Source organism: Dipodomys merriami, unplaced genomic scaffold (genome assembly GCF_024711535.1).
Source record: "Dipodomys merriami isolate MVZ:Mamm:240054 unplaced genomic scaffold, mDipMer1.0.p SCAF_20, whole genome shotgun sequence".
In the NCBI taxonomy this organism is placed as follows: domain Eukaryota; kingdom Metazoa; phylum Chordata; class Mammalia; order Rodentia; family Heteromyidae; genus Dipodomys; species Dipodomys merriami.
In genome coordinates this window covers 3253232-3272340 of record NW_027203382.1, presented here as the reverse complement: position 1 = coordinate 3272340, position 19109 = coordinate 3253232, and the positions used below count along the sequence as shown (strand labels likewise).

General features: G+C 35.5%; 1 protein-coding gene across 12 annotated transcripts in view; it reads left to right on the top strand.

The window, feature by feature from the left end:
• Pam (peptidylglycine alpha-amidating monooxygenase) overlaps positions 1 to 19109 on the top strand; it is a 307793-nt gene that overhangs the window by 221620 nt on the left and 67064 nt on the right. For all 12 annotated transcript variants that reach the window (XM_070031006.1, XM_070031008.1, XM_070031014.1 and 9 more), the window contains exons 8-13: positions 4010 to 4058; positions 5093 to 5160; positions 6138 to 6218; positions 6514 to 6590; positions 7085 to 7188; positions 17992 to 18176. In XM_070031006.1, the coding sequence (XP_069887107.1) occupies positions 4010 to 4058; positions 5093 to 5160; positions 6138 to 6218; positions 6514 to 6590; positions 7085 to 7188; positions 17992 to 18176 (564 nt within the window). The remainder of the gene's footprint in view (positions 1 to 4009; positions 4059 to 5092; positions 5161 to 6137; positions 6219 to 6513; positions 6591 to 7084; positions 7189 to 17991; positions 18177 to 19109) is intronic.

Sequence of the window (19109 nt, the reverse complement as noted above, 5' to 3'; positions counted from 1 at the left end):
GCATTGTATAAGATAAAATTTAGGTTTTAGCTCCCTTATCAAAGATTAGGTGGCTATAGGTCTGTGGGTTCATTTCTGGGTTTTCTGTTCATTTCTGGCTATTCTGTTGGTCTTCAGGTCTCTTCTTGTACCACTTCAGTAAATGGTGCTGGCAAAATTGGTTAATCACCTGTAGAAAAACTAAAACTAGATCTTTATATATTATGCACCAGAATCAATTCCAAATGGATCAAAGACCTCGGAGTCAAAGCAGACACCCTGAAAACATTACAGGATGGAATATGAGAAACCCTAGGTCTCCTTGGCACAGGCTGAAATGTTCTTAATAGAGACCCAGAAACACCAGCACAAATCAGAAAGGTTGGACAAATGGGACTGCAAGAAGCTGTGGAGCTTCTGCATGGCAAAGAAGATAGCTAGAAAGATCAATAGAAGCCCAAGGATTTGAAGAAGATCTTCACTAGCCATACAACAGACAAGGGTCTCATATCTAAAATATACCTGGAACTCAAAAAATTAAATCCCCCAACAACAAATTCTCATATACACAACTGCCTGATAAATAAGTGGGCTAAAGACTTAAACTTCTCTGAAGAAGAAATAAGAATGGCCAATAGACACAAGAAGAAATGCTCAAGCTCTGTAACCATAAAAGTAATGCAAATCAAAACAACATTGAGATTCCACCTCACCCCAGTTATAATGGCTATAATCAAGAACTGTAATAACAACAGATGTTGGAAGGGATGTGGACAGAAGGGAACCCTACTGCATTGTTGGTGGGAGTGTAAACTTGTTCAGCCTCTTTGGAAAGCAGTATGGAGTTTCCTAAAAGACTCCACATAGAGTTCCCCTATGACCCAGCAATCCCACTTTTGGGCATTTACCCAAATGATCACAAACAAGACCACACTAAAGCTACCAGCACAGCTATGTTTATCACATCATTATTTACTATAGCTAAGATATGGAACCAACCCAGATGCCCCTCAGTAGTTGAATGGATCAAGAAAATGTGGTATATATATACAATGGAATTCTATGCCTCCATGAGAAAGAATGACATCGCCTCATTTGTTAGGAAATGGAAAGACTTGGAAAAAATTATATTAAATGAAGTAAGCCGGGCCCAAAGAAACATAGGTCCCATAGTTTCCCTAATTTGCAATTACTAGTATATATCTGGGACAAGCAGAAAAGGCCAAATGCTATGTACATATGACCAGATAAGATGAAGTTAAGCGAAATGAACTCCAAGATAGGGACACAAGTGGTTTTTTTCTTTCTTGCTATTGTTTCTAATGTATTTATAATGTACCATGTTATTTTTTTGTTGCTTTGTATGATCCTCCTCCATGGTATAACCCCTGTTTTCACTGTATTTGATGTTGATCTAATTTGGGGAGGAGAAGGCAAAAAACAAAATGATTAAATAGAGATACAGATTGACCCATTGTAACAATGAGATGTACAAGACACTATGTTGAAAAATAAACTTCACAATTTAGGCAGGGGAGGGAAGTTAGTTGTAGAGGTGGGAGGGAAGGGATGATAGGGGAAAAACAAAGGAAGAGGCCACAATGCATGATAGGAAATATACTTATTACCTTGCTCATGTAACTGTAACCCCTCTGTACAGTATTTTTACAATTAAAAACTTACTAAAAAAGATAAAATTTAAACTTAAATTTAAAATTTAAACCTCACTAAATGTGATGTTTCTAAACGTGATTATTGTATGTAAGTGCAAAAGATCCCTGTACTTTTCTCCAAAATATATAAAAATCTCACAGTAGAACTTAAATTTCTGAGGTTATTGCCTTGCTTATTGGATATGACATGCTGTATATAAGCACTTGGGAGTAAAAGCAATGTCTTTGCAGTATATTGAATGTTGAAGCTGTGACTTATCCTTAATACTCTAAAAGTGGAAAAATAGACAATAGAAATGGCTACATGTTCATTTGGGGGGGAAACTCTAATAAGAAGACTACTGATGTTTTTATTTTTCATACATTTAAAAATATTTTTATTATCTTTAAGTAGTTGTACAAAGGAGTTACAGTTTATGAGCACGGTGTAACTTGATCAACATGCCCTTTTCAATATGTACATTCCCTCTCTCAACCCATTCCTCCCTCACTTTGTTAATTTTTTAGGAGATACCTTGATTTTTTTCACTATTTAACAGAATGTTGATGTATACAGTGCATCTTGATCTATGTCATCCCCTCAATTTTCACCCACCTCTGACCCACTCCTTCACTTTTTTCCTAATTTTGTTACTAAGTTTTGTCCTTTTCTTTGAACACAAAAAGAACATTGGACTTAGATACTTCTAATTAACACTATCTAATGGGAAAAGGAATTGTTTCACTATTCCTGACATTAGCTACCTAGCATGAAGCTAGTAGGAACATTACTGCCACTCTTTGATGGTAAAAGATTTTAATGTTACTGAAAAATGTCTTTAATAATTCCTTAAATGTGTTAATTGACTTATTAATTTCTCCTGTAATTTTTAAAGTCTTGACATAGAATAATCTGTTAATTTGTATGATAGAGATTAAAATGCAATTGATTTGATTTTTTCAACGGAAATATGTAATTAAAATACAAGACGTAATTTAAAGAATATATCGAGTCTTTTACTTGAATAGACATTATATGAGAGTGAACATTTCCCATGGTACCATGTAATTAAAATAAAAATTTATAGGGCTAGAAGTGTAACACAGTGCTAGATAACTTGCCTTGAATATACAAGACCTAGGTTCTAGCCAGGCACCGGTGGTTCATGCCTATAGTCCTATAATACTAGCTATATCAGAGGTAGAGAAGATTATGGTTTCAGACCAGCATGTGGGGGAGGGGCGAACAGTCCTCATCACACATATACCAAAATAATAGCTGACCATGGTTCTTACCATCCCAGCTATAGTGGGAAGAGTAAATAGGAGGATTGTGGTTCAGACCAGCCCATGAAAATAGCAAGCCTCTATCTCAGAAATAACCACAGAAAAAAGGCTGGAGGTCTGTGGATCAAGTGGAAGAGTATCTGTCTGCCTCACACATGAAACCCTGAGTTCAAACTCCAGTTCTAACAAAAGAAAACCATCCCTTATCTGACCTGCAAAACATCCCCCTGAACTCCAAGAAAATAAGGAAGTAAGAACAACAGAAATAAACCCCCAGAAGGGGAATAACAAAGTGGAAACAAGGCCACAGGATGACCCATTGCCACAGTGAGACACACAAGACACTATGTTGGAGATGAACTTTACAAACTGGGGGAGGTGGGGGTGGGGGAGGGTAGGAGAGGGAAGGGATAGAAGGAGAAAAACAAAAGAGGGGGTAAAAATTTTCAACAAGAAATGTACTCATTTCCTTATTCATGTAACTGTAACCCCTCTGTACAGCATCTTTACAATAAAATAAAATTTACAAAGTAAACCCCACAATACTACAATAACCAGCACTCTTCATTGAAAGGCATTGGTGCCAGGTTCTGTGTTGTGTGAGCACTGTGTATGATCTTGTCATTTATCGTGTAGCTGTTTTGCACGCAGAATAAAAAACCTCACTGCTAAACGTGTGTTGTATTGCTAGCCCAACAGCTACTCCACAGCTGCCCACAGCTGTTATTTATTCCATAATGGCCCTCCTATCCTCCAAACTCACCCAGTTCTCTGGACCCTTTATTCTTCCTTCTAAGGAGGATGCCCATTCAAATCTGTGGTGACATTTCATTCAGATTACTGCTCAGATGTGGTCTTCGTGTGGCCACAGCAAATAAAGAGATGCCAGTATGACATTGTCTTATTAAACATAATGCATAGCTCTGTCTTTTCCCCTAGCTCTCCTGTTTTTGTGATGAATTAGTCATTAGTGAATATGAACAGTACTCTGTAAATCATAATACAAATGTGACACCATTCAATTTTTTAAGTATTTAAACATTTTTAATATTTCATCTTTCACCTGTTTAAAAGTGTCTGTGTGTTTTCAGATAATCACAAGGACTGCTCCGGCGTGTCCTTACATCTCACACGTCTGCCGTAAGTCCCTCTGTTTTTCCCAGATGATTCAGAATGGTTCTAAGATCTTTGAAATATTAAAAGGGGTGGATGAACTGTTTTAACTATCTATTATGGAAAACAGGCTAACAAATTTGCTGGTTTAAAACAACAAATGTTTATCGCCTAAGTGCCCTGTGGGTGAGGAGTCTGCCAGGTGTCTTACGATTTTGCTCAGTCAACTCTGGACTCCCCCACAAAAGTCACCTTTAGTCATTCACATAGTTGTTAGAAAGAATAATTTGTGGTCTGTGGAGCTCCCACATTTCTTTCTATACATACAATAAACAATATAGTTCACTATATAATAACTGGCTTTAAGCCCAAACAATAAGCAACAAAAGCAAACAAGGTTTAATGAAATTATGAGCGAGGGTTATTTTGTGATCTAATCTTAGAAGTAACGTGCCATCACACTGGCTATATTATTAGAGATAAATTTCTAAACCTATATTTCTGTTCATACTCAAGGTGAGGGGATTAGGCAAAGATACAAGTGTCATAGCTAAGAGTCATGATAACTATATTAGTCAGGGGTTCTCCAAAGAAACCTTAATTAATGGTGGGAGAAGGAGGAGAGGGGATTGAGTAGAGCAGAGCGAAATGAGAGAAAGAGAGAGAGGATTTTTTTCTCTTAAGGCCTTCAATTGATTGAATGAGGTCCACCCACATTATGAAGAATAATCTGCTTTATTTAAAACCTAGTTTAAATGTTAACCACATCGAACAAAATTACTTCCTCTACAACATGTAGACTGGAGTTAGACACAACAGCAGGTACCATGGCCTACTCAAGTTAACCCAGAAAGCAGACATTGCAGAAGCCATTGACAGTTGCCTTCACAGAAACAGAAACATGTTCTAAAAAACAAAATTCTACGTATTCTGTTTTTCCATTTTTGTTACATCTTAGTTTTCAAATGAATTAAACCAAGATATGAGTAGATACATTTTTTTCTAAAAATATACATTTGGCTTTATCACATAATTAAGAAAAATATTACTTTTCTCTGCAGACAGCCTTTAATTGCTGGCATGTACCTTATGATGTCTGTGGACACTGTTATACCAGCAGGGGAGAAAGGTGAGTCATTACATAAATTAATCTATAGAAGCCAATTCACATTATGTCTTTAATAATCTTACAGAATGACTGGTATTGAACCTGAAAAGTATACTGATTCTTTAGCATCCTCGGATTTAAAATAGGTTTTTATATTATTCTAAGCCAATGGAAGGTTATGGATAAGTTGTATAACTTAGAGAACAAGTTTTGATAACAAATCAATCATCCATTCTTTATACACAAAAAATAATGCTCATAAATATTATAAAATATTGCATTAAAAGTCTCAAAGCCCAGAGCTTTAGCAAATCTAACACTGTAGACTCTTAGAATTTAATAAACTCATTTTTCTACTTGCAAAATGAAGACTATGATGTCCGATTCTCCAAAGCTAAACATAAAGAAGTTTTGAGAATAAGTATGCTATTTAGCAGTATATCTAAAGTAATAGAAGTGTTGCATAAAATACTGTTTGTTTGGGCTGTGAATCTTTTCAAAGTATATGATCTCTAAGTTTCTTTGTTACTGGACATATATTGTGTCACTGCTATGTGTTAGGCTTTAAGGAAGAAAAAGCACTTGAAGTGGCCCCTTCTCAACAGGAACTGCCAATCTAGTGGTTTCAGGTGCTTGCATTCAATCTTTCAAAAATCATTTTGTTCCAAAAATAAAAATCAATCATTAAGCCTTTTCAACTGGATGAATTTCAAGATACAGGTAACAGATTTTGCTTGTGTTTTTACTGACAGGATATTTTGATCTGGTCTTAGTCATTTTGTTTATAAGTAAAAGAAAAATGTGAGGCAAAGGGTTCTTAATTCATCTGAGTGCAATGGCAGGCACAGGATAAGAGCACAATGTCTGCTAAGCACTAAATGATGGTGGTCACTTCACCAAGAATCCCAGTGCCAGCACCTTGCATAGCTTTAGACAAGAAAAACTGCCCTTGTCTAGTGGGATAGTGATTTTTCTCTCCTTGTTTTTGTTTCCTACAGTGGTGAATTCTGACATTTCATGTCATTATAAAATGTACCCGATGCATGTCTTTGCCTATAGAGTTCACACTCATCGTTTAGGTAAGGACTTTTAATGACATATACCATTATAAGTATTTACCATTATGGTAGCTACTCTTCTTGATGTAAAATGGAAATTATACTTGACTTTAAGTCTGGTGTCATTGGGAAATGTAATTTTTACACAATACCTTGAATTGTTTGTTTTATCATCTTGTCTTCCCTAAGATACTCAGTATTGGGGGTTCTGGAAAAATTCAGGTTTTACTTTAAATGAAAGCAGACTGGTCCTTTTGTTTTTTTCAAATACAGTACTGTATATCACATGACTATAACTTAACTTGTCTTCATTCAGGTAAGGTAGTCAGCGGATACAGAGTCAGAAATGGACAGTGGACTCTGATTGGACGCCAGAGCCCCCAGTTGCCCCAGGTGTGTAGATCCAATTTTAAGAGGAAAAATATTAATCACAGAAAATTATTATCAAAAATCCTGATGTAGCTCTTGGTAACTTCTCTAAATATCTAAGTTTCCAAATCTACCTTTACTATGTATCTGAGTTGTAAGACTTACCATATTATAATTTCCAACATGGCTTCTTCCTCAACAGTAAACACACATGATGATCAAGTTTTTTGTCCTTTCACTTAGCCAAAGAATGCTTCAAACAGAACTTATGTTATTACACTTACTCTCATTTTTATGTGATGCATTTGTGAAAACTGTTTATTCCAAAATTGGGTACCTGGGCCATCATGTAGAATTGATTGTGGGTATGTGGGTATGCACTCATCTGTCTGTCTATGGGTCTGTCTGTCTGTATCCTCTCTGCCCCCAGAGTTGTAAGCCTCACATTACTCAAGTTCTTCAGTTTCAGGGGGTTCTTGACTAGTCTGATGAATCATGCTGTGTGATCTTTTGTTCAGGCGTTCTACCCTGTGGAACACCCGGTCGATGTGACTTTTGGTGACATCCTGGCAGCAAGATGTGTATTTACTGGTGAGGGAAGGACAGAGGCCACACATATTGGGTAAGATTCTGTACTTTCCACTGTTTAAAGAGATTTGATTAAGACAAAGCATACCTGTGAGTGGCAGTCATTTTTGTGAATGAATTCTGTATATGTGGGGAATCATTTACAATTACAACAAATAGGCATTTTTATCTTTTTTTTTTTTGGGGGGGGGGTCGGTTGTGGGGCGTGAAATCTGGGCCTGGGCACTGTCCCTCAGCTCTTCAGCTCAAGGGGAGCATTCTATCACTGAGCCACAGAGCCACTTCCGGTTTTCTGAGTGGTTTATTGGAAATAAGAGTATCATGGACTTTCCTGCCAGAGCTGGCTTAGCACTATGATCCTCAGATCTCAGTCTCCTAAGTAGCGAGGATTACAGGCATAAGCCACCAGTTCCTGGCTATCATTCTAAATTAGTGATTTGAATAAACTCCAGAATGTGGGGTCATTTTTGCATGTTTCCCTCAAGCTTCCTCCATATGTCTTCATATCATAATTCCTGCAAGATACTATAGTACTCCTTCACACTCATTGTAGTAAAAAAATAGTATGATTATGAACATTTCTTTTCTCAAGAATCCCTTTGACTTAAATTCAAATACAGGCAAATATGGCTTTGAATTTGATATAACCTTAATAATCAAAAGCATGACTTTCTACCTGTTAAAACTTCTGACTGTTCAAGAGTTTTCTTCTTTAGTAATTTATAAAGTAAATATAATAGTATACAGCACTTGTACAAAAAGGGATTTTAAGACTACTGAGTCATTTCCAAACACTGAACCTTCTTGAAAGAACTGTATTTTATTACACCAAGTAAATTTTTCAAAGCATTGAGTACTCTTTCAAAAAGATACAATGATAAAAGATTAAGGAAAATGAAAGATAAAATCTCATGGTTAGCTTTTTTGCTATACAAAATCAGGGAGCTTTCCTTCTATGTTAAATTGTTTTAAGATACTTCTTAAGGCCACTTGGAATCTACACTTCTAAGACATCAATGTCTTGACCAGAGAGAAATTACAGAAAATAAACACCTAAAAAGACACGAGACTCTTACAACTAACATCAGGAGGCATGTTACACAGAAGTATTTGATAAAGAGGGATTGGATATTTTATGTCACTTTTATGTAAGGATATAATATTAATAAGCACCATGTTAAGTCTAAAGGTAGAACAAATAGACAAATATTGGCAGTTAACAAATAGACAAATATTGACAATTTATATAGGAGACAAAGCTTAACAACAGGTTTGTTCTTGGTTAAATTTGAAGTAGACTTTAAAAAAACAATAAACTGAGTTACTGGAAGTGAAGTTGCTAATAAAAGAGTTGAGAAAACATTTGAGAGGAGGGTTTTGGCACTTAACTTCTTGGCATTAAATACATGAGGTTGAAGTCGCCCAGAGGGCGTTGATCAGCTGCTCTGTTCTATGTTATAGCAGAGCCACGGGAACGGTTCTTAAATACCATTAATTATTTTATTTGCCTCTGTAATAAGCAAATCTTGTAGTTAAAAATGTTTTCAAGACAGTATGCCCATTAGTTTACAATTTTAAATATGCAGAAAGTAGAACTTTGTTAGTCATAGGGCTTGAACTCTAGGCCTAGATGCTGTCCCTGAGCAATTCAGCTCAAGGATAGCATCCTACCACTTGAGCCACAGCGCCACTTCTGGTTTTCTGGTGGTTAATTGGAGATAAGAGTCTCACTGGCCAGGCACCAGTGGCTCACACCTGTAATTCGTTTGATTCTCAGGAGGCTGAGATTTGAAGATCATGGTTCAAAGCCAACCAAGGCGGGAAAGTCTGGAAGACTATCATTTCCAATTAACCACCGGAAAACCAGAAGTGGCGCTGTGGCTCTAGTGGTAGAGTGCTAGCCTTGAGCTGAAGAGCTCTAGAACAGCACCCAAGCCAAAAAACAAAAAAAAGTCTCATGGACTTTCCTGCCCAGGCTGGCTTTGAACTGCTATCCTCAGATCTCAGCCTCCTGAGTAACTAGGATTTCAGGCACGAGCCACCCATGCCCAGAAAAAGTAGAACTTTTGCCTAGACTTCTCTACCACTTTATGTGTGTGGAGCTTATAACTTTTGGCATATTCTGCCTTTTCAGTTTCCTCTGGGAGGTAATTTCAGCCAGAGAAATTAATGGCTTGTTACAGTACTAGGACAGGAGGCCAAAGTGGTCTCTGGAGGCCTCTCTCAGTTTTATGAGTCTAGAATAATTCTCGTCTTTCTAAAGTGTATATTCTGCTTTAAAATAACACCTAAAATGATGATAAAAATCCATCCTTTTACATTCTCCTGTGGGCTGAAGGAAACATTTTGTAATGTAAGTGAAATAGAAAAGAATAATAAGAACTTATGGGATTGGGTAAGTTTGAATTCTGAATATTTAATTCATACTACAAAAGCAATTTTCCACTAGAATGATAAACTATTAAAACAACTTTGAATACATTTAAACATTAATAAAATTCCTTCTAAAAATTGTATCGCTTTAGTACTTGTTGTTTGCCTTCTGTTTAGTTCTAGAGAAAGGATATCAGTAGTAGTACACCTCTTTTGTAAATATTGGGTATGACTATCATCAATTACTACAAGATTATGTTTGAGAACATAACCATTAATAAAAGAGAAAGTAATATTTTATATATTATCTATTAAATTAAAAGTTAGTCTGTGAATCTCCCCCTCTCTATTGTTCCCTTCTAACCCACATAGCACAAACATGCCCTTGGCTGGCCACAGGTTCCAGCCTAAAGCCTGAAGCACAGAGCTCAAGGCAAGATGGTCCCTCCTTGTTCTGGGAGAATTATCTGCCTCACATTTTAGACCTTTTTTTTAGCTTTGTAGCTCTGAACACTGTGTTGCTAGTGGAAGATTTCCAGCTTACAATTCTTCCATCCAAAATGAGCTAAACTCTGTAGTAAGCTGAAAATTTGGGGCCTAGAGAAAATTTTACTTGTGTGAAATAATCAAAATTAATTTAATAAAAACTTTTAAAAGTAGAGATTTATTTTCTCATGTCAAGAATACGTTTAAAATACTACTATTCGTAGATGGATTTATGAACTTAATAGTTACATGCCAATGTGTGTAATTTTGTGGGTATATATGTGTGTATAGTTAGTATGTATATGTATATATAAATGCATATTTGTTCTGCCTTCATAAAGAGTGTAGGATCCTGTCATTTGTGACAAGATAAATGGATCTGAAAGACTTTATGCTAATTAAAATAGTACATCATCTCACTTTTCTGTGTGTGTTCTAAACAAGTTGAGTCAGGGAATAGAATAGTGGTGGGGGGAGATTATGGGAGCTGCTGATCAACTGATGCAAATTTCAGTCAAACAAAAGGAATAGATTTTGATTTCTATTTCTATAATCAATAATGATGCATACTTTTAAACAAATAATACAGTCAATTTCAAATATATCACCAATAAAATGATAAGTATGCAAGGTGTTATGTGACAATTATTTGACATTATACAGATATATCCAGATATCACATTGTACCCCATAAATGTATACAATTATGATTTACTAACCAAAAATAATAAAATGTGTTTTAAGTAGGATTTAGGACAAAACATATTAATAAATATACTTCATGGTAAAATTTTATCAAAATATATTTATTTTAAAATAGTAAATATGAACAACACATTTTAGACAGATACCACACCTAAGTTTGATTGAAAACATTGTGCTAATGATGATTATTTTGTGAAGTAGCAATATTTTGTGCTTGACTGCATTACATATTTGATATTCAATATGACACTTCTCTATGTTGATTTCAAATGTTTAGTCAATTTAAACAAAAATAAACACAATTTAATTAAGTCAACTGATTAAAATAATTAAGTCAACTAGTCAACCTAAAAGCTTATAGGCTAAAAATTTCAAATTAATTCTTGTAAATAAGCAAATAATATTTGCTACTTTGGTCAATTTTGCTGATCATATGTTTTCAATTGAAATGAGTGATTCTGTGAGAAAATGAACATAAAAGAATGTGACAATGTGTTTAAAAAAATTCAAATAACCAGATATTACTTTTGTCAACCTTTTAAAGTCTATTACTTTAAAGGGCAAGACTATGTGGTAAATAAATCATTGTAGAAGTTTAAAAGTGCCACAAGCTTTCCTAAGAAACAAATGTTTTGTAAATAACTTTTTTAAAGTTTCATTTTCCTTCCAAAATTAGTACTACATAGTTTGCTTATTTTTTTTAAGCCTAACATCTGTTGACTATAAGAGGCATAAATTGGGATAAGAGAATCATGTTGCTAGGAGCATTATTGCATTATTGTTATTTATAGTGTAAGATGATAAATAACACTATTTGAAGTTTTTAAAATGCTACATTTCAGAATACTTGGTGCCTTCTTATTTACTATTTGTTTATATTATAAAATAATATAATTACAATCCTCATTGAATGGATGGATGCCTGGCTAGATGGATGGATGGATGGATGGATGGATGGATGGATGGATGGATGGATGGATGGGCAGACATGCAAGGAAGATATAGAGAAAAGTGCCAGAGATTATATAACTTTGACCTAACTCTTTATTCAGCAATCTGATATATCATGTCATAATGATTTGGGGGCATTTATTAAGATTATTTATGCATATGTTTCTAATGCTTTTATAAGATTATCTCTTTGTTGCTTTGTATGTTCCTCCCCCACAGTATAACCCCTGCTTTCACTATATTTGATGTCAGTATAACTTGTGGAGGAGATGGGGGAAAACCAGTTGTTTAAGGATACAGGTGGACCTGTTGCAACAATGAGAAGTACAAGTTGTCATGTCCAAAATGAGCTTTACAATGTCGGTGGGGGGGGGAGAAGGGGGGGAAGGATAAGGATTGGGATTGGGGGGGAGGGAGCAGGCTGGGAAGGGATGTGAAGGGTAAACAAAGGAGGAGGCTGCAATGCTTGGTAAGAAATGTACGCATTATCCTGCCCATGTAATTGTAACTCCTCTGTACAGTATGTTCACAAATAAAATAAAATTAAATTAAAAAAAAAAAGAATCCAGGTGAAAGAAATTTTCGCCCAGTTGGTTCCATATCAAACACAACCCCCCTTTGAATGTGCATGTTAATGATCATTCAGGTTCTCAGAGTAGAATCGTGCATGTTCATAGATGTGTCAAAAAATATCCCTTAAAATACAGAAAGGAATTTTTCTGGTGTAAAGTGAGAGTATTTTTTAAGTGAAAGAGAGAGGAATGACTGTGGAATAAAATTGTCAAACTGTGATGCTGTTACTAAGAATGATTAGAATCCTAGTATTTTTAGTATATGATAGTTTCTCTGTCACATAGAACATTGTTACCTTGACTACAGGTCCAATTATAGAAAAGAAAGAGTAAAGTATAACCTCTTTTTATTCAGCTCTCTCAATGAAATTTTCCTTGTGACAGCAAAGATTTCTAAATTATTTAATCAACTAAATTTTGTATCATAGAATTGGTACATTAAAGGAACTATATTGGTGAGCTGATTTGGATGTCTTACCAAATCACATATTTAGAGATAAACACATTTATGTATCTATAAAATTAACACATGGTATTAAATTATTGTATTGCATATATGTATATATATGTATATGTATGTATACTTTTACAAATATATGTATAGATTTTTCTAAAAAGCAAATTTTATTTATGGCAAGATAATTCACTTTAGAGGAAGTAAGTTGGTATATTAGCTTATATTTTTATTTTTTATTGATTAAAATAATAACCCTCAGTAATACGTAATGAAAACATATTCTATTATTTAGAAATACTCAACTGCATTTTGCAAACATTAACCTTGTACTATTTCTAAAATAGTACTTGCTACCTTTGCCTCAAATAGTGTTAACATTATTCCAAATTTGTGACGCTTCTTATTTTATATTCCATCGAATCTAGTTGTATAATTTTGTTTTAAAATACGGTCAGTCACTAATTTGATTGAGTAAATTCTTTTCCACATCATTGTATAGTTGATAATTCCACTTAGCACACATATGTCAGTCTAGGCCCTTATTTGCAAACTGATTGCTCTTTATGTTTTTGAAGTTGACTCTTTACTTTTAGTACTTTCTTTTCAAATGCATATCAAAAGCAAGACCTTGAAGCCATGTGTTGATGCCTCACCTGCATGTCCTTAGCTACTTATAAGGCTAAAATCTGAGGATCACAATTCAAAACCAGCCCAGACAAAAACAACAAATAAAAACCAAGTCTTCCATGTTGAAAATCTAGAAACACCAAAATTATATTTGCAGTAATATATATTAATACGACATCCTATTCAGTTACTTTGAAATTTTGTGATATTTGTTGTTTTCCAAATTCATAAGACTTTTTTTGTAGAATCTGAACTATATGTTTATATTGACTAGTAGATGGGTAGAAAGAATATTAGTAAGTATTTGGTGTTTATGTGTAGATAAAATGTTATATGTCTGAATACTCATTTATTTGTATAATTATTTTTTACAATTTTGTTTTTCCTCTTTTTTAATACTTTTTTATTGTAAAAATACTGTACAGAGGGGATACAGTTACATGAGTAAGGTAATGAGTACATTTCCTATCAAGCATTGTTGCCTCCTTTGTTTTTCCCCTACCATCCCTGCCTTCCCCACCTACCCAACTACTTCCCCCCCCTTCCACACACACACACCTGGCAAAGTTGTAAATTTCATTTTCAACATAGTGTCTTGTACATCTCGTTGTTACAATGAGTCAACTTGTATCCTTATTTAATCATTTTGTTTTTTCCCTTCCCCTCCCCAAATTAGAAAAGTGTATATACAAGATGCAGAGCGCCGATATCAAATACAGTAAAAACTAGTTATACCATGGAAGAGGAATATACAAAAGAAACAAACCACTGCTTTCACTGTATTTGATGTCGGTATAATTTGTGGAGGGGAAGGGCAAAAACAAATCGTTTAAATAGGGATACAGGTGGACCCATTGCAACAATGAGATGTACAATGTTATGTCGAAAACGAACTTCACAACTTTGGCGTGGGGAGCGGGGAGGAATGGGTGGGGGAAGGTGGGGGGAGTATGGGAAGGGAAGGGAAGGGGAAACAAAGAGGAGGCAACAATGCTTGATAAGAAATGTACTCATTATTTTGCCCATGTAATTGTAACTCCTCTGTACGGTATTCTCACAATAAAAAATAAATAAATAAATTTTTTAAAATGTAAAAAAAAAATCACATAGTACATTATAAGTACATTAAGAAGAATAGCAACCAAGATAAAACCAGTTGTATCCCTCTCTTGGGATTCATTTCGCTTAACATCTTATATGGTCAAATGTACATAGTTTTTTACCTTCTTGGCTTGTTCTAGACATATACTAGTTATTGCAGATATGGGAAACCATGGGACTTACGTTTCTTTGGGCCTGGCTTACTTCACTTAATATAATTTTTTCCAAGTCTTTCCATTTCCTAACAAATGGAGCACTGTCATTCTTTCTGATGGAGGCATAGAATTCCATTATCTATATATATGTAATAAATATTTATATATAAATATTTATATATATTTATATTTTTTTCTTGATCCATTCATCTATTGAGGGGCATCTGGGTTGGTTCCAGCTATGGTAAATAATGCTGCGATAAACATAGTTCATGTATTTGGATAATTCCATGAGCCTACACTAAGTGAACACACCTCTATTGTGAAAATTTACTTGACACTCTCTAAAAATAACAATAGATTTTTACATATAACTAGAAACTATTTTATGTGAGAAACTTTTTTAAAATTGTCATTCCTAAACAAGTGTGTAATAAGTATCATAATGCAACCTTCCTTAAATATGTGCTAGAATGTATAGCAACACAAGAAGCCAGGTCAAATTTGCTTGACTTAGCAGTTGCCTACAGACCCACCTGTCCCCCATTTCATTATGAACACATAATATACTAAAGGATCTGGCAGTACAGAATTTTATTTAACTTGAGTAAGCCAATATTTCTATGTTTATTAATAAAATAACTTTTTCTCAACACATTTATAAGCATTTCGAGGACAAAAGTTTATTTATAACTAGTTTGGAATGTACTGCTCTACAAGAAAAATAAGAAAGGTGAATTCTAGCATTCCCCCATCTCTGTATTTTATAAAAACGCAACATGACGACTTACAGAATATATTAACCATACTCATGCAAAAGAAAACAGACTATCCCAGGGAATCAACTGCATTTAAACTAGCAGTAATAGCTACTTTGCTTGATGTGGTTTTGTTGATTTCAGTATTGATTTTTGGCTTTGTGTGTGTGTGTGTGTGTGTGTGTGTGTGTGTGTGTGTGTGTGTGTGTGTGTGTGTGTGTGTGTGTTTGTGAGAGAGAGAGAGAGACAGAGAGAGAGACAGAGAGAGAGACAGAGAGCAGAGAGACAGAGACAGAGAGACAGAGAGAGACAGAGACAGAGAGACAGAGACATGATCTCTTACTATGTCATACAGGCTGGTCTCAAATATCTGATCCTCCTTCCTCAGTCTCCCTTCTGAATAATAAGGAAATAGATCAGGATACTGAATGTATTGCATATGTTATGGGTTGGTATTCCTTCTCAGGAAAAAGAATAGGCATTATTTTTCCCAAACAGATACAATATGGGAGGCTGATTTGCCTATATTTCATGTTTTGTCAGTTATCATTTATCATTTCTTCCTTTTATTAAGATGCTTAAACTGATTTTATTTTACCTCTCTACAAAGTGACTCAATGTTGTCTACATAGGAGCCACATCCTAGATTCCTGTTCTTTCTCCCTGATCTCTTGTCCATGTATACTTTCACTAAAAAGGGAGAGAAAGGAAAATATAGTGAGAGTCTCTGGCTTATTATTTTGACACCAACCATTTCTTTTAGAGCACATAATTTTCGGACCAACTCTAAAATTGTTAAAGTATCATTCTTGGGAATTGTGTTCTGACACTGTGAGGATGGATATAGGACACAGGTGTTTGTTTGGGGTTGCACTCTCCTGCTTGCTTCTATTACACAGGAGAGGCAATTAAAGAGACACATATCAGATTCAACACGAGAAGTCCAGTGCTTTCTAAAGCATTCATGGAGCTTCTCACAGCAGGACTCAATCCTGAGGTCCCTCGGGTGCTCTACATTTTCAAAGTATAGAGAAATCAAATTTCTGTTTAGAAAAGACTCCCCCCTTCTTCTCCCTCTCCCGCCCCCCACTGATGTCATGGCTGTTGCTATGGAGAGGAAGTGGGGGCTGCCTCACAGGACTGGAAAAATCAACACTGACGTATGTCTGCAGAGCAAATATTCCATCTCATAGTTTGTTTTTGATTAGTGTAGGCTCGCTAAAAATGGTCAGAACTAATAACTAGAAGGAAATGTTCCGTTGCCAGAACAACATGGGAATACAAAAGGGTCCTTTCTGTAAGGGTATGAAAAATATTTCTTATGAATAACTATAAAGAGTTTGGAATACTTAATAGTAATCCATGTAAATTGAGGAAGAAGAAAACATGATTTATAATCCCTTACATATTATTTCTGTTTCCTGGAATATTTTTCTTGGAAATACTCATTCTCCTGTCTGGAATATTTTTCTTGGAAGTACTCATTCTACTGTTTAAAAAAAATCTATCTTTAACATTAAGTCATTTAACTGTAAGTACTACTCCAAACAAATCTGAGCCCTCAGAATAGATCAGGGCTGGTTTCATTCAGATCACTGCTCAGGCATTCTTTCTGCCCTACTGTAGCAATGTCATTGAAACATCAGAGATTAGAGATGCACTTGTGATATCTTATGGAGCACTTGATTTGTTGACTTGTAAAGGACAGAGTAAACTGAAACTAACGGTCTAGACTTGTTATGTCACAAAGCCATCATGTAAAGTCTTGCAAAAGAGAGATGATGGTTTATTGATGTTTTAAATGTTATCATTATTAAATGAATAAAGATAATTTTTGAGAAAAGTACATGCCTAAATGATGGGTTTTAGAAAATGAAGAAAATTAAGAATAAAAGCATAAGAAAAGACAGAAGGTATAACTCAACTCCGTAGATGCTATTTCCATCTGAAGTACTTAGTGATATCCATGGAACAACTACAAATGGCTATGTTTTTTGCCGTTGAAACTTAGATAGGTGTAAATAAAATAACTGCCTATATTCCCATTGTTGAATCCATTGCTGGAAGATCTTCTAGACACCTTCTGTCTTGCATTAAGAATACATTGTAAAACAAAGGAGGAGGCTGCAATGCTTGGTAAGAAATGTATGCATTATCCTGCCCATGTAATTGTAGCCCCCCTGTACAGTATGTTCTCAAATAAAATAAAATACAATTAAAAAAAAAAAGAATACATTGTAGCTCTCACACTTGATCATAGCCACAAAACAAACTATGAATTTTTTAAAAATGCATTGTAGCTGCAAGCCTAGCTACTTAGGAGGGTGGGATCTGTGGATTCTGGTTAAAAACCAACCTGGGCAGGAAAGTCTATGAGACTCTTATGTCAGTTAACTACCAAAAAGCCAGAAATGAAGCTGTGGCTCAAAGTGGTAGAGTGCTAGCCTTGAGCAAAATAGATCAGGGACAATGGCCAGGCCATGAGTTCTAGCCACAGGATTAGGACACACACACACACACACACACACACACACACACACACACACATACACACACACACACACACACACACACACACACACACACACACACAAAAGAATGCATTGTGTGTGAATGGCTCATTACTTATATATCCTTTCTTTTTGTTTGCAGTGGGACATCCAGTGATGAGATGTGCAACTTATACATCATGTATTACATGGAAGCCAAGCATGCAGTGTCTTTTATGACCTGCACACAGAACGTGGCGCCAGAGATGTTCCGAATGATTCCCCCAGAGGCCAATGTTCCCATTCCTGTGAAGTCTGACATGGGCATGATGCATGGGCATCACCATGGTGAGTTGGGTGCTTAGTATAAAGTAATGGAGGTTTTTACATTTTATATTTTTGTGTACTGCTGACTATAGAATTCCTATTTCGGGGCTGGGAAGGTGGTTCAGTGGTAGAGCGCTTGCCTTGCATGCATGAGACCCTGGGTTCCATTCCTCAGCACCACATAAGCAAAAAGAAAAAAGCCGGAAGTGGCGCTGTAGCTTAAGTGGTAGAGCGCTAGCCTTGAGCTGAAGAGCTGAGGGACAGCACCCAGGCCCAGAGTTCAGGCCCCACGATCGGACCCAAAAAAAAAATTCATATTTCAAATATGAATTCAAATTCACATTTCAAATCATTTTTATTCTCTTTTTCATTCATACCATGACCTGGCCACACTTTCATACACTCTCTCTTTTCTCTGACATGAACCGCCGACCCCATCAAAACATTAAAGAAAAAGGATTTTTGACCAAGAGTAAAACAGACTGGTTTGAGGACCAGCCACTCAAATATACATCTTTCCTCATTTAATTTGTTTTCTGATTTCCTCATCTCAAAACTCCTGTAGCCAACAATGACTTCCACAATTTAGGAATTCACAAATTACTCTGTGCTCTGAAATGTGCTATTTTCCATGAAAATATTATCTCCAGCCATATCCTGAGTTATTCATTTCATGATTCTCTTCAGGCAAAGAACAATTACTGGTATTACTAGTCTTATCCTAATTGGTCCCCTTCTCAAAATTGTTCTTTACCTCATTATTCATTTACTAAATGCTCATATTGATTCTCATTTCTTTAGCTTTATATCACAAAATCCACACCATATTTTAATTGCATGAAGTATGCTAAGGGAGCTCTTACTGAGTTTTGCAAATCCAATGATAACATGCCAGTGCAGCAACTTGTTTCTTCCTGGTAGAGACTTCATGGGAGGAGGTAACACAGCAATCAG